The sequence below is a fragment of the Strix aluco genome, chromosome 19 (genome assembly GCF_031877795.1).
Source record: "Strix aluco isolate bStrAlu1 chromosome 19, bStrAlu1.hap1, whole genome shotgun sequence".
NCBI lineage: Eukaryota > Metazoa > Chordata > Aves > Strigiformes > Strigidae > Strix > Strix aluco.
The window spans coordinates 7,511,609-7,533,530 of NC_133949.1; the positions used below are offsets into that span (position 1 = coordinate 7,511,609).

At 44.4% G+C, this 21,922-nt stretch overlaps 1 protein-coding gene across 2 annotated transcripts in view; it reads right to left on the minus strand.

Moving 5' to 3' along the window:
- Positions 1–339: 339 nt before the first annotated feature.
- LOC141932146 (sphingosine-1-phosphate transporter SPNS2-like) overlaps positions 340–21,922 on the minus strand; it is a 139,566-nt gene continuing 117,983 nt past the window's right edge. For both annotated transcript variants that reach the window (XM_074845285.1, XM_074845283.1), the window contains 2 exons: positions 6,837–6,883; positions 340–4,984 (listed from right to left, as the gene is read on the minus strand). In XM_074845285.1, the coding sequence (XP_074701386.1) occupies positions 6,841–6,883 (43 nt within the window). In that variant the 3' untranslated portion in view covers positions 340–4,984; positions 6,837–6,840. The remainder of the gene's footprint in view (positions 4,985–6,836; positions 6,884–21,922) is intronic.

Below are 21,922 nucleotides of genomic sequence, written 5' to 3' on the forward strand. Positions count from 1 at the left end.
GGGATGGAGCAGGACTCTGCCTCCGTGCCCACCACTGACTCCTTCCCCCTTGCTCTGATCCTGGGTTGGATCCGGATCCTGGCAGCCAATTTGGAAGGAAAAGGAGGCTGTCACCCACCACCCCTCTGCTCTCCTGGCTCATGGTGTTACTTTCTAAACGAGCTTCAGGCAGGCTGGTGTCCAGGTAGATTCGCTGTCATCCACATCAAGGTGTTCTTGGCAGGAGCTGAGTGGCTGGTGGAGCTCGGGGCAGCCTTGTCCAGGGACCAGACCTGCAGACAGCAACCACAGGAGTGCGCAACCAGAGCGAGAGGTGACACAAGAAAGGGAGCCAGGAGCTATGTTTTAAATACTTTTATTTCTTAATTTACATAAAGGTATATATTTGGCTTATTTATCTTTTTTTTTTATACTCTGAGATTCACAATCAATTGCTCTTAAAAAATAAAATAGTCATTTGCTTCTGAAAGAAATCAGAAAACTATTTTATATTCCTCCCTTGTATAACAAGAAAATATACTAATACTCCCGTACATCACATAGTAAAAGTGATTGTAGTGCTGGTTTACCAAACAATAAAGCAAATGGAGAAGAAAACACACAATTAAGACGGAGGGTGCAGAGAGGAATGCTGCTTTCCAGAGCACGACCATTCATTTATAGGGTTTAGTCACCCTGAGGTTCTCTCTTAGCTAGTCTGTAAAAGGGGAGAGGCTCTTGGGTTCACCCAGGTTCCAGGTCTGTGAGCGAGGGCAGCAGGAGGCCTTATAGTTACTTGGGTTGGCAGCTTGTTGCTTTTTGGGTAATTTTCTTGCCTCTCTGTGCAGTTCCCATTACCTCTGTTCCTCTCGCTGTGTAAAAGCCACCTAATTGCTTCTGCAGTAGGTGCATGGGTGCAGATGCAGTATTGGCTGCGGAGGAAGTTAATGCTTGCTTAAAACCCCAAAATGTACGAAGTGGAGCAGAAGAAAGCCCTCATAATTAACTGAGGGGCATCCTGGACCCTCGCTGGCGCACTCTGTACACTCTGTGCCCTGCACGGACCCCCATGAATGCAGCGAGGCTGCGTCTAACCCTGCAGGTCCCACAGAGGGCAGGGAGGCTGGAAGGAGCCGGAGCCTTGTGGAGAACCACCGGAGATGGTCGACCCTTGGGCAGAGGTGGGGAACAGGGGCAGAGCACAGGGTAGGGACCAGCTGCGGCCCTGAGGAACAGGGTGAGGCAAGGGAGTGGGGCAAGACACAGCAGCACCTGCCGATAACCTGGAGACCTCTGCTCTCGCCTGGCTCCCGGTCCTGAGGAGATGTGCCTGTGCTGGGATGGGAGGGCGGAGTGGGGCTCACTGCCTTTTGGTATTTTACCATCTGTTTGAAAATGTATTCAAGGGTTCCTGTTTCTGTACTCTAGTTTTCAGACATTTACACAAAGTGATTTTGTGTGCAAGAGATCAGTGGCTCTAAAGGTATTTCTGTCCTTATTGTGACTATTTAATTTTGGGTTGAAGTTTAGAACCACAAACATAACCTCGATGACCTGAGCAATTACTTAAATAAGCGACAGCCTGGAATCTTGCTTCATTTGGTGTGATGGATACTAAAATATGTGGATTCTTTATTAAAAACTAACTATCTTTTCCTATTAACAGCCTTTCTTTATAAAAACAGAAATACAGCTTGGATATGCATACGCATTCAGTCTAGATTTCTATTCTCATTCCAGAAATGCTTCCTATGTATATACCAAAAATTGTTCCACTGCTCCACGAGGTCAACAAAGAAATGGCCCTCACAGCTTCCAAGCCTGGTTACATCTGTACCTGCATAAAGTGGAGTCATTAGGGGAAACCAGCACAACGTGCTTGCTAAGTCCAGAGTTCAGCACTGGTATAATACAATACCTCTACTAGAGTACAAACACACCATCGCTTGTTTATACAGCATCTCAGCAGCGAGTATCTCAGCTCTGCACATACAGAAACTGAGGCCAGGCAGTGACTTTCCCCAAGTCACATACTGGCAGAAACGGGCCGATGTCCTTGGACAGGGAACAGTAGGTTAGAATCCAGGGAAGGGTCTTATATGGCAACATAAGTCCAGTTTCTGTTCAGTAATACATATGTTTCACGGCCAGACTTGATGTACCTCTTACTGCCTTAATCTATGGATCCTTGATCTAAGCAAGCTGGTTTCCCTCTAATAGACCCAATATCTTTATAGAAGCACTAACTGAACAATTCCTCACAGCTAAACCAAGAAACTCTCAATAAGAAATGCAGCCTTTCAGCTTCCGACCATTCGAATATGGGTCATCAACATAAAGGAGCAGCAGCATCCACAGGAGGTGGAAAGGCTGTTTTCTTTCCCTTCTGTTCACCTCCTCTGAGCAGCCATAGCTGCTGCTGCTGCTTTGGCTTCCCTCTCAGCCTGCAACATGTGGGAGCAGGGATTCAGGGATCCCTTGGTGTGGAACTGCTGCAGGTCGGACTCACTTCTCACTCCCTTTCTTTCTCCCTTCTCTCTTTCCTTGTCAAAAAGAAAGCCACAGCAGTTTCCTTCATATGCACAGAAGATAAAGCTGACCTCCTGTAACAGCACTGTGTTTCTCTAACAAGGACTGGGGCTTGTCATGAACAAGGACAGCCAGTGAAATTACAAAATACTTAAGTTCCCTTTTCATTGTAGACTCCTGAGAATTAAGTTTAAGGACAATTCCTAATCTCTGAACTTTAGCAAGAATGCTTCATTTTGTTGACAGTAAATGCTACAACAGAGAGAGCCTATCAGAAAAACAATTTAGGAAATGTGACTAATCTTCTTTGGTCTCTCAGATGAAATGACTGATTGTTGGGTTGCTTTTTGTTTCTTTTTAAACAGCTTAACAAGGAATTCCTTAATGGGAATCTGAAATTCATGTGCCTTTAAAGCCAAGTGTTTGGCTCATAGACTACAGAGGCGGTATTTCCCCTATGAATGTAAATAGTGGCACAAGGTGGGAAATGAAGCATTGTTTTGGATTTGCTTTGCTTTATTATTTCTAGCACCTGCTTGCTGTTCTCCAGAGGATGCCCAGGCACTCGAGGAAAATTTCTGGCTCTAGTTGTTTAGCCAAATCTTAAAGCTATTGTTAAGGTATTTTAGGTGACAGAGCAACCTTTGCAGAAGAGTCCTGTGGAGGTTGATGAGGAGGAAAGGCTCACATCGTTATAGGAGTCACACTCAGAATCCATCTGCCTGGACAGAGGCTGGCTACGTGGTTGAGTATTAACTGGGTCACTGGTACCTGGAATTACCAACCACCTCTACTACAGTGCTGTCCTGTAAGTCCAAGCAATCCTGGGAGAGGATGGGAAATGAAACCCAGATGTACTAACAATACCTTCCTGTGTCTCTGCACAAATTGATGCCACAATCGGGACAGCCAGCTTCCAGTCATAACTCACATACAGTCCTGGCTTTGCTGATTTAGTCTTACTTGCAAGCCCAACTGCAGCCACTTGTTAAACATGAACACAAGAGTGAGGAGCTACTCGAGATGTGTGCTGAACTGTAGGGGAGTATCTAAACTTTGGGAGACATTTAAACAGGAAAAAGGAAGCAGGGAGTTCACTGAACCAATGCCCTTTCGCTGGAAGCCTGACTTTCTCCAGCACCCATGCTCACCTGCCTTCCCCACACTGTTGCAGCATCAAGCTGGCATAGCATAAATTTGGCTTATGCAGGCCACGTGCAGGAAACAAGACTCTAGTGAAATGGCACTCTGAGACTGCTTTACAGACCCACGCGTCTGCATTTGAGACTGATGCAGGGCAGACACCGGCCTTGTATATTAAAGATCTCAAATGCATCTTCGTAAAGACAGAAGTGACACCCCAGTAAGAGTAGTCTGGGACTGTGCATGGGGTTGGGCATGCATTAAACCTAATCACTGTTCCAAAGGAAACAGCTACGGTAGAGTATCAGCCACCTGCTTTGAAAATACTGACAGAGGGAGAATTAGCATTGACAATACATGTAGTATGATATGCATGTAAACAAAGCATGATGTCACTGGCACAGCAGTATTGCACTACCAGGCCCTAGGTAAAGCAATTCAGCCAGATGGATTTTGGTATTTTAAAAAACCTGTGAACCTCCTAGGCAAGGCTGAATTTAGCATATTGAGCAAACGCTAGAGCCCCTAGGTATTTCTGTCCAGAGTTCTTCTGGGCCTTTCTGTAACAACCACCAGCATACCCAGTGCAGTGAAACTCTCTCCTCTGTCCCATTGCTCAGCCTCAGGTGACAGGTAAGTCATCTATGGGAAGTCTTCCGACAGTGCCCTTGCAGGGCCTGATACCAGGACACCGAGATGAGGAGAGTTGTGGACGTTATCATGTCTGGTATGGTTGCACAGGCAGCTCCAAATTTTAAATGTTTAAATAAAAATTGTTTATCTAAATATATATATATATCTGTCATCTACTGTTTTCAGAAGAGATAAAGCATCTTATGACATATTTAAATAAAAAATAATCATCTGAATTGAGCCTTCAGTGTTAAAGAAAAGGTGATGTACAGAATAGGTCCCCAACTAGTGCAGTCTCTGGGTGTGGGAGCGCTGACAGAACAGCAGCTTTCAGTAGGACGTAAGTTGCCCTATAAACGATGTGGACTTCGTTGGCTACAACTAAAACCATATACACAATCTACAGTCACTCACTTGGGTAGCACATTTTGGGTCCAGTGGACAGTTGTGTTTGACGCTTAGAGGAACCTGTGAACATCCTTATGCTCAAGAAGTTCTTGTGTTCCAGGCTGCCCTGCTCATCTCCTCATGCCTGACCCTGCAGGCTGGAGTGGTGTGATTGATTTGGTGCTGGATAACCCTTCCAGGGTAGTGTGGAGCTGAAGGATCCACCAGTTTCCAGTACAGAAGGGCTTCGAGCTCAAGATTGGTGTAGCGGTGGCGGGAGCAGGAGTCCACATGTCACTTCCTTCACTGGCAGCTGCAAACAGGGAAGAGAAGGTGGTTAATGGGGTAGTCACAGAAATGGGTAGGTAACGGTGAACATACGCACCCCAGCTTTGTGGCAGAGGCCTCAATGCAAGTTGGAGGCTAGCAAAGCTTGACCAGTGTGGAGACAACACTTCAGGAGGTATTGTAGGCTTTTGGAATGGGAAACACAAATACAATGTGATCCTGGCACAATCTGCTCAGCAGCAGGCACAAACCTGCTGAACAGCAGCAGGTTTAGACTCCTTTCTGTAGTATTTAAGGGCATTGACCATGTCTTATGGCAGTTGTGTAGGTGCAACTGTTCATAATGTAGGTTGAAACAGCTCAGCAGATAACAGAGTTAATTTTTGCTAGACTTTTTTTAACCCCATCAGTTTACTAAAGAAAACAGGGATTTCCTCTTGCCTTAAATTGTCATTTTCAAAACTGGTGTCCCTTGGAGAGGCCAGTTCAGGCAGTCAGTCCAGCATGCACATCCCCCGCAGTAAAGCTCAGCTATCAGTCTTGCTGCTAACAAGGTACCCCGCATGCTGGTGGTACACACTTGCTTTAAAGAGCAACATCAGCACATCTATTGACTGGTGAGATACCACTTGTGCATGCTGTGGCATATCTAAGCAGCCAGCAGCCTTCCTAGATTAAGTGGAAAGGATAACCAGTTCTCTCACTGCAGGATTTCCTGTGAGAGGTTCTGTGCTCCATGTCATGCAGGAAATTGCCCCTGACCTTAAAAATCAGTGGCTGCTGGGTTATAGAAAAACTCCCTATAATGATGGCCTGGTTCCTCTCAACCTGTATAAAACTGGACCAAAAGAGAAGAAAGTGTGCACAGGACCCAAGTGTTCAGGGTTTTATAAGGTAAGTGTCAGCAACACCACCAAATATTTCCTCCCAGATTTTTTGAGGCTTTTTTCTTAAAAAAAACCCACTTTATCTAAAAGCTACTGATAAACAATAATGTGTGAGCACACATCCCACCCAGAGACTGCAGGTACAGGCAGGCCTATCATATCCTTAGCCTACACCAGAATATACTCCCCTTTGTGGAAATAACACATCTGCTCTACTAGAGATTGTATTAAATCTTTTCCCCCAAAAGGCCACTCTTAAGTGTGTTATTGAGTTCTGATTTTATCATTAGTCTTTCAGTGCATTTAATTTATGGGAAAGAAATCTCTTCAAAAACTTGCTTTAATTAATTTTGGCTACAGTAAAATGGTGGGAAACGTTTATCAATCGTTGCAGCTCTGAGCTGCAGCGCTGTGACTGGTGAGTGATAAGAATAGCATGAACACAAGAGAGAAGAAAGGGCAGTGGCAGTGGGACTCTCCCTCTGGCTCGCAGCCAAGGCCTCAGCTCTGTCGCCCTGGACCAAGGGCTGCAGTGGGGACAGTCCTACCAACGACATACAAGTTCATACACTGCCAGAAAACATTTTTCTGCAGAAAATTTGGAATATGCTAGGAATGGTCACTTGCTAGTGAGCAGATGTTGGACCAAGAGCGATGCAGCAGCAGGTTTTATGAACGCAAGATACGTTCTGAGTTCTGGCCTCGGACAATCACACCCACTGCTGGACAAGGTGAGAGGGGTTGCATGGTCTTATCTGCTTAAAGAAAGGGGCACCATGTTTCTGGAAGCAACCCAACACAACAAAGGACACTGGAGTTGACCCCTGGTTTCCCTGTTGTTGATTTGTTCCAATTTGGGTTGAGGGTAGCAAAGGTGCAGACCACGGCTGTCTAAGGTTAACTTCTTTCCAATTTCTAAGGAAAGGAAGGGGTTGACAGGGATTTTGGAGTGGACGGATAGCTTGAAACCAATTGGTTTGGGTCACTCACCATCTCAGACTTTCACAGAGGCTGGTGGCATCACAAGTTGATTTACCCTGGTGAAGGGAAAACAAAAGTGACATGTGAGAGCTACAATTAGTGAAGAAACAGGCTCCTAAAAACATACGAGCCTATTAAATCCAGGTTCCTGTTGCTTAACAGTTTCTGAAGAGATAGAACATTAATAACTGTCCTGCACAATGGTATAAAGCTGAAACCCTTTCACACAGAGGTGTCTGATAGCAATTCTGACAATTGCTGGAACATGCCAGGTACCACTGCTGACACTAATTGACAAGGATTTGGGAAGGTCCCAAAGGCATTCAGACGTAGCAATTGTTTCCCTAAGCCAGTAACAAGACTGTTTATACAGCAGCTGTTGAATGGTGTCCTTCAGACTGACAGCACAAATGTAAACAGTCACCAATGATAAAAATTAAATTAAGAAAAAAGGAGCTGTCTTTCAGTTTTCAGCTCCTGAAAGCCTCCTGCTGTTCCAGACAACTGCTCCCAAGTGACGGATGGAGTCTGGTGGGGACACTGCAGTGTCACCAGGCAGAAGCTGTCCTTGGCAAGGTGCTGTCCTGCACCTCCTGCTTGCGGGCAGTGAGGGGAACAGCTCCTGTCTGCTCTGTGGGGTACCCAGGGAAAGGCACCAACAACTAAGTTCATCCCTTAGAGCTGCTCCTTGTCATTGCAGGACGTGTCCTGTGCCATTCAGCCTTCCTTGGCAACAGCCCTCCTGCTGCTGCAGATCACCTCGCCTCTCCCCCCCTGTTCCTGCCTTCCCAGGCTGTGGTTACGCTGGTGCTCCGTTGACAGCAGGGCCCCTGTGTGAACTGTGACCAGACAAGTCACCCTCGGCCTCTCAGACCTTTGGGACTTGACTTCCTCTCTATCTCGGACACTTACTGACCTCAGTGGGAACTCCTGGATTCGTACGAGGACGCTGGAAAACCCCCACCTCACCTGAGGACCTGGCTTGACATTGCCACGTTTGAGTGCTTTTACCCAAATGCACTCTAGCTGTACGTGGCCAATAGAAGAATAAATCTGAGTCACAAAGAGTCTGCTCATACAATCTGGCTGTGCTAACTTAAAATTACAAACAAACTGAAACAGCACTATTTTATACCTTAGAGGATTGCAGCAGGATATTGCCATCACATGCAAATGCACAGCTTCTTTCTGAATCAGTGAAAAACTTGGGCAGGTTTACAGGGAAGACCACACAAATCATCACTGCCTGAGGTTCTACCAGATAAGAACTTCTCAGTGAAACAAAATTTTCCTTTGGAAAATGCTGATTCTATAACACTTATCTGTGGCTCTTCACCAGATTTCATACCTGACCCAGGACGCTCTTTTTGCTGAAAAGGGATGATGCTGGATTCAGACATGTATTCCAGAGTAAAAACTAACCAGTGTTTAGGGGACACCTTTCAAGAAATCTCTGCATCAGAAATTGGCCCAGTTCAGCCTACAGCTCTTGACTTCACACCGACCTCACAGAAAATTTGTCTCCAAGATGCATAGAAGCCTCTGTGCCTTTTCTGCCTTTCAGGGCTATAAGCAGAAATATTTTTGATGCAGGAGCTGGTGCAAGTTTCTTTGTAGAATTACCATTCTCGGTAACCCTACTGCATTGGACGTTACATTGTACTGAACACTGCAGCTGTGCTTTAACTATCAGAATACATCAGAGGGATGAAACCTATCACTGTGCAATGCTACAGTCCACTTCAGAGGTAGGAAGTAAACTGTGGTACGTTATGAAGCTATCATAGAACACTAACACTCCAGATGTTTGAATGGACCATAATGTTGTTTGAAAGTTGTGTCCCTTAACATGTACTTCATTACACATTTTTTCAAGATATAAAATACATACAGAAAAAGTTAGTTTTGCCATCATCTCTTTAACACAGAGAACCCACCTGCATTGCTGACAGATGAACTGTAAATACACACACAACTTTCCTTCTTATATTACTTACAGTTCAGTCTCCTCTGGGATAAAATGTACCTCCTACATAAGTACTTATGTTGTCCCCAAGTCATGTGAGTTACTCGCTCTTTGCATTTTAACACATTTCTCTCAATTTCTGCTTTATCTCTTTTTTACAGATGGGAACAGAGGCCTAGAGGGGCTAATCCTAAAATGCATTTAGAAGATTTCATGGGAAATTAGACCTCACATGACTTGAGAACCTGCTGGGGAGAGAAGTGACTTTCAGGGCTCACATAGGAAGCTCCTGGGCAGAAGAGGGAATTGAAATAGCCTCCCAAATTTCAGACACTGCAGTCTTCATTCTCTGAAGCACTGTGTTGTAGACAGTGGTCAGTGGCTTAGGCACAGCCTGATTTCAACGAGGCTCAGCTTACAGGTGGCAGCAGGTCAGCTGTGAATTTTTTTTTTTTTAAAGAAAAACCACTAATAATAAATTTTAGGTTCTCTTGGGTAATAGAATGTAGTACATGGACTTAAGCTAACAAGGCTCAAGAGCATCTAAATCCCTGTTTAAGTCCCACTTGCCTTTCTAATAATGATAATCCCACACTGAATAGATTGTCGCTTCCGATTTGGTGATATCTGCCGACTAAACATTGGTTCCTAAATTGTTCTATTTTCTCTGCAGTGTTTTCTCAAGACTGTGAATGTTTTTGTTCCTTGAAGAGAGCAGGGTGGGAACCACTCTGTTGTTTCCTTTGGGGGAGGAAACTTACCCAAATTGCCTTTCAAGAACAGAAGCTGTACAACTTTTTTGGTTGTTTTTACGGGTTCTTCCAGCAGTTAAAAATGTGGCTGACTCCTTCTAACCCCATCATTTCCTCTCCTGTCAAACCTAAATATTTCTTCTAGATCCTATCAAACCATTTCCATGTAGTGTGACAGCATCTATAATTCTGAAGTATTTATAAGACTGTCTGTTTAATATTAAACTACATGCTCTAGAGCTATTAAATATTTATACTATGTAAAATGGATCTAATTTCACAGCACCTCAGCTGCTTAGAGACTGCATAAGAAAAAGAAGACAAATTTAAGATAACAGATGAGTGGCCAGGATCTTTTACAGGTCAGCCACACTCTTTATTTCAGGAACTGTGCAGAGATTATTCTCCAAATGCTCCGTCCCTTTCAGTCTAGCTGGTCACTAAACCAACAGATAATGGAGATTACAGTTTGTAATACAGCCAGCACAGCTGTACAGTTCTGAGCACAATCTGGGCCCTAGAAGACCTTTGAAAGAGTTTTTGCTGCCCACATCCCATGCAAGAATGCTCTGCTCCACCCTCTGCCAGCACGAATAAAACCCGGATCGCCCTTCTCACCTGCAGCTCCATCTGCTCCAACAATTTAGGGCGAAGTTGTGAGAAGCAGTGGTGGGACATATGTCCCCCTGACTCTCCATAACATATAAGCCTCTGAATGTTTGAGCTCCATGAATATGTCATCTCTGCTCATGAGCTCGAGCTGAAGCAAGTAACAGGATGTCAAGAAGGACAAGACACTTTAGTATGTGCAGCTCCGTCATGCACAAGACTCCAAGAGAAAGTCTGTGCTTATATAAACCTTTTGTGAATGATGCCAACACCGTTTCATGTTAAGTTTCATACATAACTTGAAGAACACACATATTTCAGTATCCTACAGCTTTCCGAAAGCCCTGTTTTCTTGCTATCTAAACAAGTCAGGCTCTGGCTTTTGTAACAGAGAAGCATATTAGGAAATAATGTCCTAATTTTATGACCTGCTGTACTTAACATCACTTAACTTTTACAACCAACAATAAAATGCTTCGGTGGGGACCTTCTAGCCTGCAAATAACTCATTTTTTAACTAGCAGGAGCTCATTCAGCAGATGAGGGTATTGGGGCTATAGGGCCAGCTAGATCACTAGACTTAGCAGCAACTCCTGCCTGTGCTTAAGGATGCTTCTTCCTTCATTTCACTGGAGAGAATTCTGTGTTTCTGAAGTGCTGTGCAATATGCTATGAAGTGCCTGTTTGAAGCAGTGCTTTAGGAAGGGATACCAGCATAACAGTCGCTAATGGCACCCTTCCTCCCTGTCTGAACTTCCTCAGACGCTGCGGGTGGGGTGGTAAACCCTTCCCAAAGGCCTTGTGAACACACTGAAATCAGAAATTTTAGGTGATGAAATGTTTACATGGACAGACACCCTTGAAAGCTAATGAGACTTTATAGCCTTAAATCTATGAAAAACAAATCTCTTTTTCAAATACAGCTAGTTAAAGGGGTTCTTCTTGGCACGGAAGCGTTGGAGCCAATGACACACTCCACCAGTGTGTCAGTGATGATTAGCAGTGCAGCCAGGTGCAGCATTCTGCAAATCCAGCTACTGAAACTCATCAGTAGCATTCAAATCTAATGTTGCTATCTGAGCCTGTGCAAGCAAAACAGAGTCTGAGGATTATCATTTGTAACTCCACACCTGCATGACTTTCAGATGTAAGAGTGAATTTTATCCTCTGATAAATGAACACAGGAAGTTACTTGCACATGAGTTAGCTCATGCCATTGTTATCACTGTATTCCTGCAGACAGATAACTGACAAAATAGTTATGGAGTAGGAGAGCTGGGGCAGCCTTTGACATTGGGTTTCCTGATCTCCAAATGCACACAAACTCAGGTAAGTTAAAATTCTAGGTTAGAAGTAATGCTGTCACTGTGGTCCCCCTGACACTTGCAGGAGGACAAGTGTAGTTGCAGCTGGAAGGAGGAAAGAGATCACTAAAGCAGAGCATAAAGTGGGCTTAGGCACAGGCAAAGTCCTCTCTCTGCACAATAACTGCCTCCTAATTTACCAACTGTGGTTCAGAAAGGGAGAAATGTCAAGAAAGCGTATGTTTCACAAACTGGGCTCACTTAATCCTCCCCCTCCTTAGTGCAGGGATCAATTGCCTTAAATAAATCCTTGCTGAAGCTGATTGCCAAAACACATTAACATTATAGTAAACAAAGGAGGGAAACGGACACAAGTTTACAGACCATCCCACTCATATTTTCCATCACTGACTGCATGCTGTCAACCCCTCATAAGCAGAGTCAGCTTCAAGAGGATATAAAGCTTATCGCAGCTGGCCTGCCAGCAATACAGACAGGTAACACAGGACCAGGAAACACCTTAAAAACCCAACCAACCACCTCTCGTACGTTACCACACCTCATTCATACTCTACACAGACCCTACTGCTTTGTCTCACCGGTATTTCACCACACAGGGATTTCTAGCTGCATTTCACTGGGATTTTGTCCCGTTTTCCTTGAGGACTTTGAATCAGTCCAGCTCCATTAAATGCACCAAGTTTTATCTAGTAATGCATGATGCCAACAGGGCCACGCATGCGGGCACTGAATTCATGCAAAGATTTCTGCCCCTAAAGCAAAACAAAGTCGTCCATGGCTACTCTGCTTTCTCTTCATTTTACTCCCTGTAGAAGCCAAACCCAGCTGTCTTACCTACTGCAGAGTTCTCTTTCAGCTTGGCTCTCGACCACACTTGTGAGTGTAACATACTGGTCCCAACAACACACCACCTTTTTGCCAGACACTTTACAAAGAGCAAAACCAGCAGGCTGGAGACTCAAGTGTGTACCTTTTATGTCCTTCATTATACAGAGGTTTTAACCAAGTAGTGCAGAATGTAAATGTGTTTGCCATTACTGTACTCCAGTAACTAAGTATAGTTGCTGTTTTCACCTGCAGTTGGAAGGAGATGGCTTTGGCCCCCTGCTCTACAAGGGAGTTCTCCCAGGATGCTGAACAAACTGCTAGGTGCACCTGTGCCTCCGTCTCCACCTTAGAAGATGGCTGCAGAACATTACACCTTAGTACAACCTATTCCCTTCCGAGCAGGGTGTAAGAACAGCCAAAGCAAGGATTGCTTCCAGACAGCATGTCCTGTTTTAACTGAACTCAGTCACGTCAGTAACACTTTGGGACAAGATACTCACAATTAACAACATGCATTACTGCAGAAACTCAGTGCTTTGATTTAAAAGGCTCCTAGTATGCTGCAGCTGAAAACAAGGACTGAAAGTGAAGATGCATGAAAGGTGAACAATAATAATACATCAACCTAGAAAGATCCCAGTGAGTGGTACAGGGACAGGGCTGGCACAGCTAAAAATAGTCTATGCACTGAGCTTCCTGATGCATCATGACAGGTTCACCCAGCCTCCCAGGAACAGGGCCTGTTTGATGAAGCTGAGGTCAGTTTGCTAAAGGAAAAGGATGCCAAGCAGAACGCTAACAAAATTTAACAAAGAATCAGGCATAGGAGTAGCTTACATTGGAGTGGGAAACCATTGCTTAATTTAGCTCTGCTGCCTGCTTGCACTCACTCATTTCTACCCAGAGAGGAAGCCTGGGGCTTGTGTAAATCTGAAGCACTCCCAAGCAAGGCTCAAACAGGACTTGGTTGTTGCAGCCCCCCTGGCAGCCACTGCCCTTCGCTCTGGAGACAGAAATGGTGGCTCAGTCTGCAGCGAGCAGCAGCTCCCGTGGAGGCAGCCCGACAGGAGCTTCGTGCTGGTGATGACAGGTGCTCCGCCAGCTGCACTAAAGAAATGAACTGGCTTAAATCCCCTTTTCTTCCTGCATGTCAGTGTGTTTAGCAAATGCAATATGAGAATCATGTACAGCAAATACATATTTTCTCTATATTCAGTACAGCCCCTTAAAGTTCTGCAGACTCTGTTAGTATTTTCCATCTGTTCATTTAATCTAGGTGCTGAGCATATTTGCCTCCAGAGGGGGAAACATAGGTCAGCTTCTATTTTTCCTCTTTCACATGTCTTGACAGAGAAGAAAACTGGCATAAAGAAAAAAAATCAATAATGTTTCCTTCCATTTTTCCAGGCAGCTGCAACAGAACAGATGTGAAGACAAGTGGTTAACAGCACTCACTAGGGTGTGGAGGACTTGGATGGAAACGAACTGCAGAGATAAGGCTGCCTTACTGCTCTGCGGTGGTACGCTAACGTGGGCTCCTCAAGCTAGAGATGTGGGTCTCTGAAGGTCTCTCAACTTTGTGCCTGAGTCTGGCCCTGTATGTATAATTCTGCCAGATATGGATGGGCTCAGAATTAAGGTGGTGGGATTTTTAGTGCCGTGGAAGATGATGGTAACATCATACCCTTACATCCACTGAAATAATGGAGAAAAGAGGAAGTGGAGGGTCTTGCTTTTTTCTTGGCATGACTGACTGGGAAAGGGGATAAAAATGACATAAAAAGCAGGTATGATCTAATTAAATCTTTAAACGGAAAATCCTGTAGAACTTCCTGATGCCACTTGATTAGAAACATAATTCTTACCCTCCAAAACAGCTGCCTCATCATACAGCTCTTTTCACCAACCTCTAAGTTACCAGGTGTGGGGAACCATCCTTCTGTTTTGCTCCACTGTAACAGTCTGGGCAAGCCTCGTCTGGCACGTGGTAGTGGTCTGGCAGCAACTTTAGGAATGACCAAGCCAGAGCACTTGAGACACTCCTTATTGAAGCACTGGAAGTAACCCTCCAACAGTTTTGTCCCTGTTTCACTAAGAGATGCCGTTCAGGCCAAGGACCCAACCACCAGTAAATTACTCTAACACACCTACAGTCACGGCTTGCTGAAAATCTGCCTTGCAGATTTCTCCACATGAAGAGGTCATCTACTGTTGATAAAAGTAAATACCTTTGTAAGATGCTCTGTGACCCTGACAGGCTTCAGGAAACAGACTAGCAGGGCTGAATTTTTCATGACTGTTTGTATTTCCTTGTGTCAGAAAGGGTTTCTGGCTTGAAGGCTGCCTTCTGTTCACTGCTCCAGTCACCTGCACAGAATCTGATCAGATTTCCTATCTGTGCCAGGGCAGCCTTAGCAGACAAACTGTGCCAGCAAGAGTTTAAAATATCCTTCTGCATGATACAAGTCCCTCCATGCCAAGAATTGTCCTTTGCAATGACAGTGCAAACTGACATATTGAATCCATTGTAAGCATATGATTTAAGTGCCCCTTGTACCTTGTGGGCAAGTGCTTTCAATCTTGTTTTACAGCTGATGAGCATTTTAGGGACAGCATCTGATTTCCTGAAGGTCGCAGCAGAGAGTCAGTAGCCAAGACAACAGTAGGACTCCAAGTAGTTCTTGATCTGCTGCTCTTCTTGGACAAGTAAGTTTTGCCTTCCCAGAACTTCAGGCACAGGAAGAAATTCCACTCTTGCTGTAGAACAGCACTTAAGTAGTAGGAATAGTCTAGGAATAATGTTTTCTTTTCTCCATGGCACAGCAGATTAACCTCAAAAGGTTAGTGTATGTGAGGAATTGATGGGCTTGGAGAACCATGAAGTTCTGCCTGCAGCCTCTTCCGCAGCTTGCAGTTAGCAAGACCTATGCCAACACCAGCTGGCTCAATCCTTCTGCCTGTACTTAAGCAAAGCTCCTGCTGCCAGCAATTAACTTAAACAGCATATTCCAAATGCCACAAGCATTTTGTGTAAGGACCACAATTGAGCTCAAAATGTCTGTGAGCAACCAAACTGACCTTTGACATCTTCCTACCTAACCTGCAGGAAATCTGCAGGTTGACAAAAGCAAAAGAACAAATCTATTTTTTTCTATATGACACCATATTTTCCATCTGCTGGGGGCAGCTCCCAACTGAAGAAACAAACCAGCATTTAGAATTCAGCCAGTCCCGAGCCATTACATTCTTCTATCTGCTAGCCCCGTTTATGGAGTTACAAACATGGCTGGTAAACAGGGGAGAAAAAAAACCCAGCTCTACAAGCAGGCTTTTTCCACCAATACTAAAACTACTTACATTTTAAACACCTCCTCCCTTCAAACTCTTAACTCTTCGATTCCACATAAATGATCTAACAGTCTAATCTTATTCCAACTGCCATCTATATGTCTTTATCACACCACTCTCAGATATTCAAAACACACTCCTTGCCTCTCTTCTTCCATCATCACAGATCCTGTGCGTCTTAATCTGGGCTTTTTGCTGTAAATTCACATACCTTCAAAGGCCAAGGACATCTTATCTGGGCTAAAAAAGCATTGTGAGTTTATATCACTGTAGGAAATGTTTAATTATTGTTCTTCTTTTGTAAAGTAAAAAACAAACAAAGCAATCATATTATTTCCCCTAAATAGCTGAATATCAGCAGTGAGTTAACTGTTTCTCAAATATCCCTTTATGGGAGTTGTTAAAATCCGCTTGCTGGCCCTGAAATCCTCAAATCCAAACTCTGCTTCAATGCAGCACTGAGATGTCTCTCTAAAGTAAGTGTCTAGCCTCTTTAAAAACACCCTTGCAATACATCTTAAAATATTTCATTGGAGAGATATTCTTTTTAGTAATGCAAACTACCAGAATGGAACATGCTCTGTATGAGTCTAGCATGCCAGTTTACTACCTGTGACACTATTAAGAGGGGACTCTATCCTTTACTGGCAACAACATGAGGTCACCTGATGGGTCCTTTCTGTCTCTAAATGCTGCCGCAGAAAAATCAGAGAAAAAGATGGTTGACAACTCTGCGAGTCCTTCCCCTGTCCCACATAATAGAATCTGCAAAGCCAAAATAAGGTCAGACACTTTCAAATTGCTGCAATAGGAGAACTGGGAGATCATTTTATATCTAGTTCTAGAAAAGGCTAAAAATAAGCCTGATGTGAGGCAGAAGACAGAGTCTGAAAATGGATTATTCTCATTTTCCCTGTAATGTAATTTGCAGATGTGCCGTGTTTAAGACAGCAGAAAAGGTGTATGGACTAGGGGTTGTGCTTTTTGTGGCTTGCACAATCTGTAATGAGTATTTTCTTTCTAGTGTTTGTGCTCACCTTTTTTTAAATGAAATGTTAATCAGCACTGCTACTCAGCAAGAATTTCCACACCTGATCAAAGGTGTTAAAAGTAAATTTTTTTTCTTATTAAATGTTTGATTTTTATTTTAGGAGAGAAGAAAAACCCTAGAGGTGTTTAAATAACCTGCTTCTTGTCATGTAAACAAATGGGTGAACCATTTAGGCTCGCAGGTCTCTCTGAAGTGCTGAGTGGTAGCTAGTTAAATGCTTAAATTCTTTTGTTCTGACCAGCTGCATCAGTGCAGCTATTTATTCCTGTTCAGTCTGCACCAGGGATACACACTGCAGTTGCATCCTGCTGCCTGATCTGCATTGCTGTATCTTTGGCGAAAATATCCAGCATGTATCATGCAGGATGCAGAGGGACTGAACAATTATAAAACTTGGATATCGACCCAGAGCATCTTTCTGTACCTCTGGAAGAATATGGGGAAAAAAAGAAACGCGAGTGCTTCCAGGTATAAAAACAGGGATTAAAGAAAAAATATATTAAAAAAAAAAAAAAATCCTTTGAGGGGTAGACTGTCCTACACCTGCAGAGGGTGGTGTTTCTCAGGAAAAATCTAGGTGAATTTGGGTTTTCCCTCAGCAACAACTGGGAGTGGCCCTGCTGGAGACAGGAGTGCAGATCACCCTGCGCCTGCTGCAGAGCATCAGCGGCCCTACAGGTCTGTGCCCGTGCAGAGACAGAGGATCATTGCTCAGCAAAGCTCCAGATGCTCAACGCTCACGCTGACTGCCCAGAAAAGAACGCCACACACTAATTCCATTACAGTGATTTATATGCCCTGGCACCCAAAAGTTGTCAGAGCTTGGGGAAAGGACTTTTTTTCCCTTTTCCTAATAGAACAAGCACATTCTTTCCAATTACTGGTGAAGCCGTTGCTTCTAGTAAGCACCAATGTAGGCGTTTCTTCTGCAGCTCTAGGGTGAAGCTTTGTTTTTTCAAGTTATCTGCATTATGAGCAAGGAAGAGGACACAGGCAGACCACAGACGCAATTCTCAGCAGTGCTGAGCTTTTGTTTCCAACCCGTGAAGTACCTGAAGTACTCCTGACCTCTGAAAGTTGCCTTCTGGCTGACATCTGCCAAGGCTGCACAGGTATCAGTGATGGAGCTAGGGAATAAAAGGTCATCAGATTTCTGATCCGTTTCTGTAGGGCTCTCCCATGGCAAGACTGCACATGTACGTATTGTCTTCCAGAGGATCACAAGAATAGCTTGGGTCTCACAAATTTTCATTAAGCAGGTAAGAGAAATACAGTACAGAGTGGAGTCATGTTTGGAAATAAAATATGACTGCCTTAACCCTCCACTGCAGTAGTACAGAACAGCGAAGGAACAACAATATAGTCAAGAGAAATCACAGCAGGAATTGTAGTTCAGTGGTTTAAAAAAGAACTGAAGTATTTATTATTACTAGTGCATAAGAGCTCTTACAGAAACCATTCTTACCCATTTTCTCTCTCTTATCACTTTGGAAGGGTGGGATTAAATTTGTGTTATAAAAATTGCGCCAGAAAAGATTGGATTATATTACAGTGATGTACTGTATCGTGTTCTCTGCTAGTCCTAAATTTACTAAAAGCCTCTTAAAGCTGTCAGACTTCTGAAGCAGTATGAAAATAGTTATAAAATAATCGCAATTTAAAAAAAAAGGATTGCTGTATAAAGAAATTTTTCTCATGAGTGTTTTTGTGAGAGGGGAAGCCTTATTGACTGGAATTCCTGTGCTAAAAAAGTAATCTACAAAATATGCCAGGAATTGTGGCAATGATAAAAGTAGCGTAAAAAAAGTCACGAGGCACTGGAAATTCTGTTTTTGAAAGGAAGTGTGGTGGAAACTGGTGGAAGCTTTACAGGAAAGAGAGGTTGCTATCCTGATACTCTGTCCTGCCTGGAATTATCTCTAAGCAAAAGCCCAGAGACCATTACACAAAGGAACAAACAAACAAAAAAATCCTAGCAATAAAACCCTGAACTACTTTTCACAGAAGCATGGAAATTAAAGCAGGGAAAGCTTAATTTCCATAGGCAGAGCTGCAGAGAGCAGTGTTACACTTCTTTGCTTCCCTATCAGTTCATTAGAGAGGTCTGTGACATCTGCCCTGTGTGCCCTGACCCTCCTGGTGATGAATGGGTTTAATCTCTGGCGTGTGACACCAGCGTTTGTGATTCCTGCAGGTTAATTGATTTCTTTTGGCAAAGCACATTTCCAAGTCCTGTTGTCTGAGCAGCAGGACTGACTGCAGAAGGAAAACAAGGCATCTTGAGAAAGGAATTCTCCTGTACCCAGCAAGCAATAGGTAGGCTCCGAGGGAGGACTGGCCGGGCAGAAAGCTCTCCTCGCCAAAGGTGCGCGGTGCCAAGCGCAGATGGCCTGTCAGCCAGGTGGGAGCTGGACGTTGGATCTGCAGACAGCATGGAGTTTTAAGCTGCTAATAGGAAAATGCTCTGTAGTCTTTTCTCTCACAGGCAAGCGTGCAGCTAATAACAAACAAATCCTCCCCCATAAATTCTTCCAAGGAGACCACCGAACCTGTCAGCAACGGCAGATGGGACCCGATCGACAGCACAGACACCACTGCACATGGCAGGGAGAGAAGCCTTACTCTGCAGTTGCCAACCTTATTAAAGATACTGTCTTACTGTTCAGTAATGTGTCAAACTTGAATGAAGCTGCACTCTCCAGGAATCTGACTGTAGGATGCCAGGGTATTTTTAACATGGGAGTGGGCATATGCCAGAAACAGTGCACTAGGAGTCATTCGAGAGAAATTATTTTGTTAACCACCATTTATGAAAACTGTTCTCCCTCTGTATCTGAGCCAGTTTATAACACGAAAGATCCATAGCTGAATAATATAAAATTCATACAGAAATGTGAATCAGACAGACCAGAAAAGGGAAGGATGCTGAAAGAGAGAGAGCAACAAAAACATGTCTGAAGCCTGAATATGTTTCTTCAAAAAGTGGACCAGTGACTGGCTGGGAAGCTGGTATGCTTTGGACGTGAACAGAGTACAACCAAATCTGCTCAGGCTAGACAGCAACAGGCAGAAATAAACACTTTTATGCAGGAGAAAGCAGAGCTGTGGGATGTGATCTCCCTCCCATAGTAAAACTACTGCAAAGCTGGGTTTTGGTGCACTGTAAAACAGTCCTGTAAAACACACCAGTGCTGGCACCCAAGCAGAGTCAACCAGCTAGCGACCAGCCTGTGACCTGCAGTGCCTCCTGAGAAAGCCTCTTGCTTGGGAACTCCACTGGAGCTGGGATACTGGCTGGATACCACAGTGCACTGCCCAGTATAAAGGTCCAGGTGGGGTTAGACATGTTGATAAAGATGGGAGTGACCTGGAATTCATCAGTACCCGAATACTGAAATCCTCCTTCACCACCTGAGACACCTTCATGCCATGCTGGCAACACTCGTGGTGCAAAGGGACACATATCTCCACCCTAACTGTACCTAGAACGAGCGCTCTCCCTTCTGAATACAGTGAAGACAAACACTGAAGTTTGCTTAGAAACAGGTGGGGTTGTGAGCGAAGGCTAACACTACAGCTGCACAAGGAGGATTTCATCTGCTGCACTGTATCACTACCCTGCCACCAAACAGAACTTTTGGCTCCTTGCAGAAGAAAAAGCCACCCTGAGCACCTCGAAACTGATGTTCATCTTGCCATGTCCCCAGGTGATCACTACTTAGACTTGCATGTACAGCTTATGTGCACAATTACACAAATAGGACTGGAAGGCAGCCAGAGAGCACTTCCCACCTTCCTGCCTCAAGACTGAGCCACGAAGGCCTTCAGAAACACAGGACAGCTTTCCTGTCTTCTCCAAATAATCTTCTGTAGCATTTACATCTTTTTTTCCTCTTAGGAAGTTCTAACATCTAATCTCCAATTTCACTTCTTACAATTTAAAGCCCTTATATAGAGATAGCAAACCAGGCACACATCAGCCACGTCACATCTCCAAAGCCTGAAGTTCAGCTGTGCAGGACTTATCCTCCTTACAAGATACACGATGAGGTCTTGTTTTTTCCACAATGTTTAAACAGCTTATTACAGGGGGAATGTATATATCTAAAGGCACCAGGAGGCAGAAAACCTTTCCTTTCTCTGGTATTTGTGCACTTTAGTAAAAAGAAGGTGGAACTGCTTGCAGGGCCACAGCACCATCTGTGGCACTGCTTCCAGATCTCTTGCATCCATCTGATATGACAGTGAGCCAGAAAGTATCACCCAAACTGTTCACGCACTTATGTCCACCTCCAAACACCTTATTTTCATCCTAGTTGTACTATGTCTAGTGACAGTGATATGCCAGGGCCCTTCTCCTTAAGGCACAGCAAGGTATACTCTACTCTCTGTCTGCAGAATTACGACAGGCTGTTAACGTCTGCGCTGTGTGTCTGCGTGTCTCCTGCTCTCCCAGTGGGACAAAGGCAAAGTCAACTTATAGTCAACACCAGACTAGTCACCTATCCACATATTCAGCATGACATTATACATAGATACTCTTATTTTTTGACAATTATGAGAAAGAGACTAACCCCAGAAGTTTGTATGTCATGTGGAAGCGTCTTCTGAATTACTGTAGTTGCCAACCGTGAGGTGGTCCGAATCGGTTTCTTTACTGAAAAACAGTAGCTTTTTTTTTACAAGCTGCAATAAGGGACTGGGAAAGACTATCTTTATTACAGTGACCCTTGAGCACATATGTCCCCACACACAGCTTGCTTCCTTCTTGCCTGATGTTCCTGTGTATTGGAGGTAGCGGGCAGGGCACAGGGGTCTGAGTTGGGACTGTGGGCTCAACGTTGACCACCAAGTTCTGTGAAGTATCTCTTGCTCTTCACCTAGCAGTCCACCAATTCCAGCACACAGCAACTCCTCTCCACAGATGGCCTGGGCTGTGGCATGCTCACGCAAGGGTAAAAGGGGCCTGCGACCTCAAATCCTGTGCTCCCCTCCAGGCCATGTGGCCAACAACTGAGATCCACCAGAGCAGAAGCAGGTAAAGGATGCCCAGCCAGCATGACACAAGCCCCTGTGCTTTGTGCAGCCTCATGCACTCTGCTGAGCCGAGGTTCTTAACACACAACCCGACATCCTTTATCTGGAAGGACCAAGGCCAGGGAAAGAGTACAAGCATAACATTCAAGAGGGAAGACAGGCTGCGGTACCTCCCCATT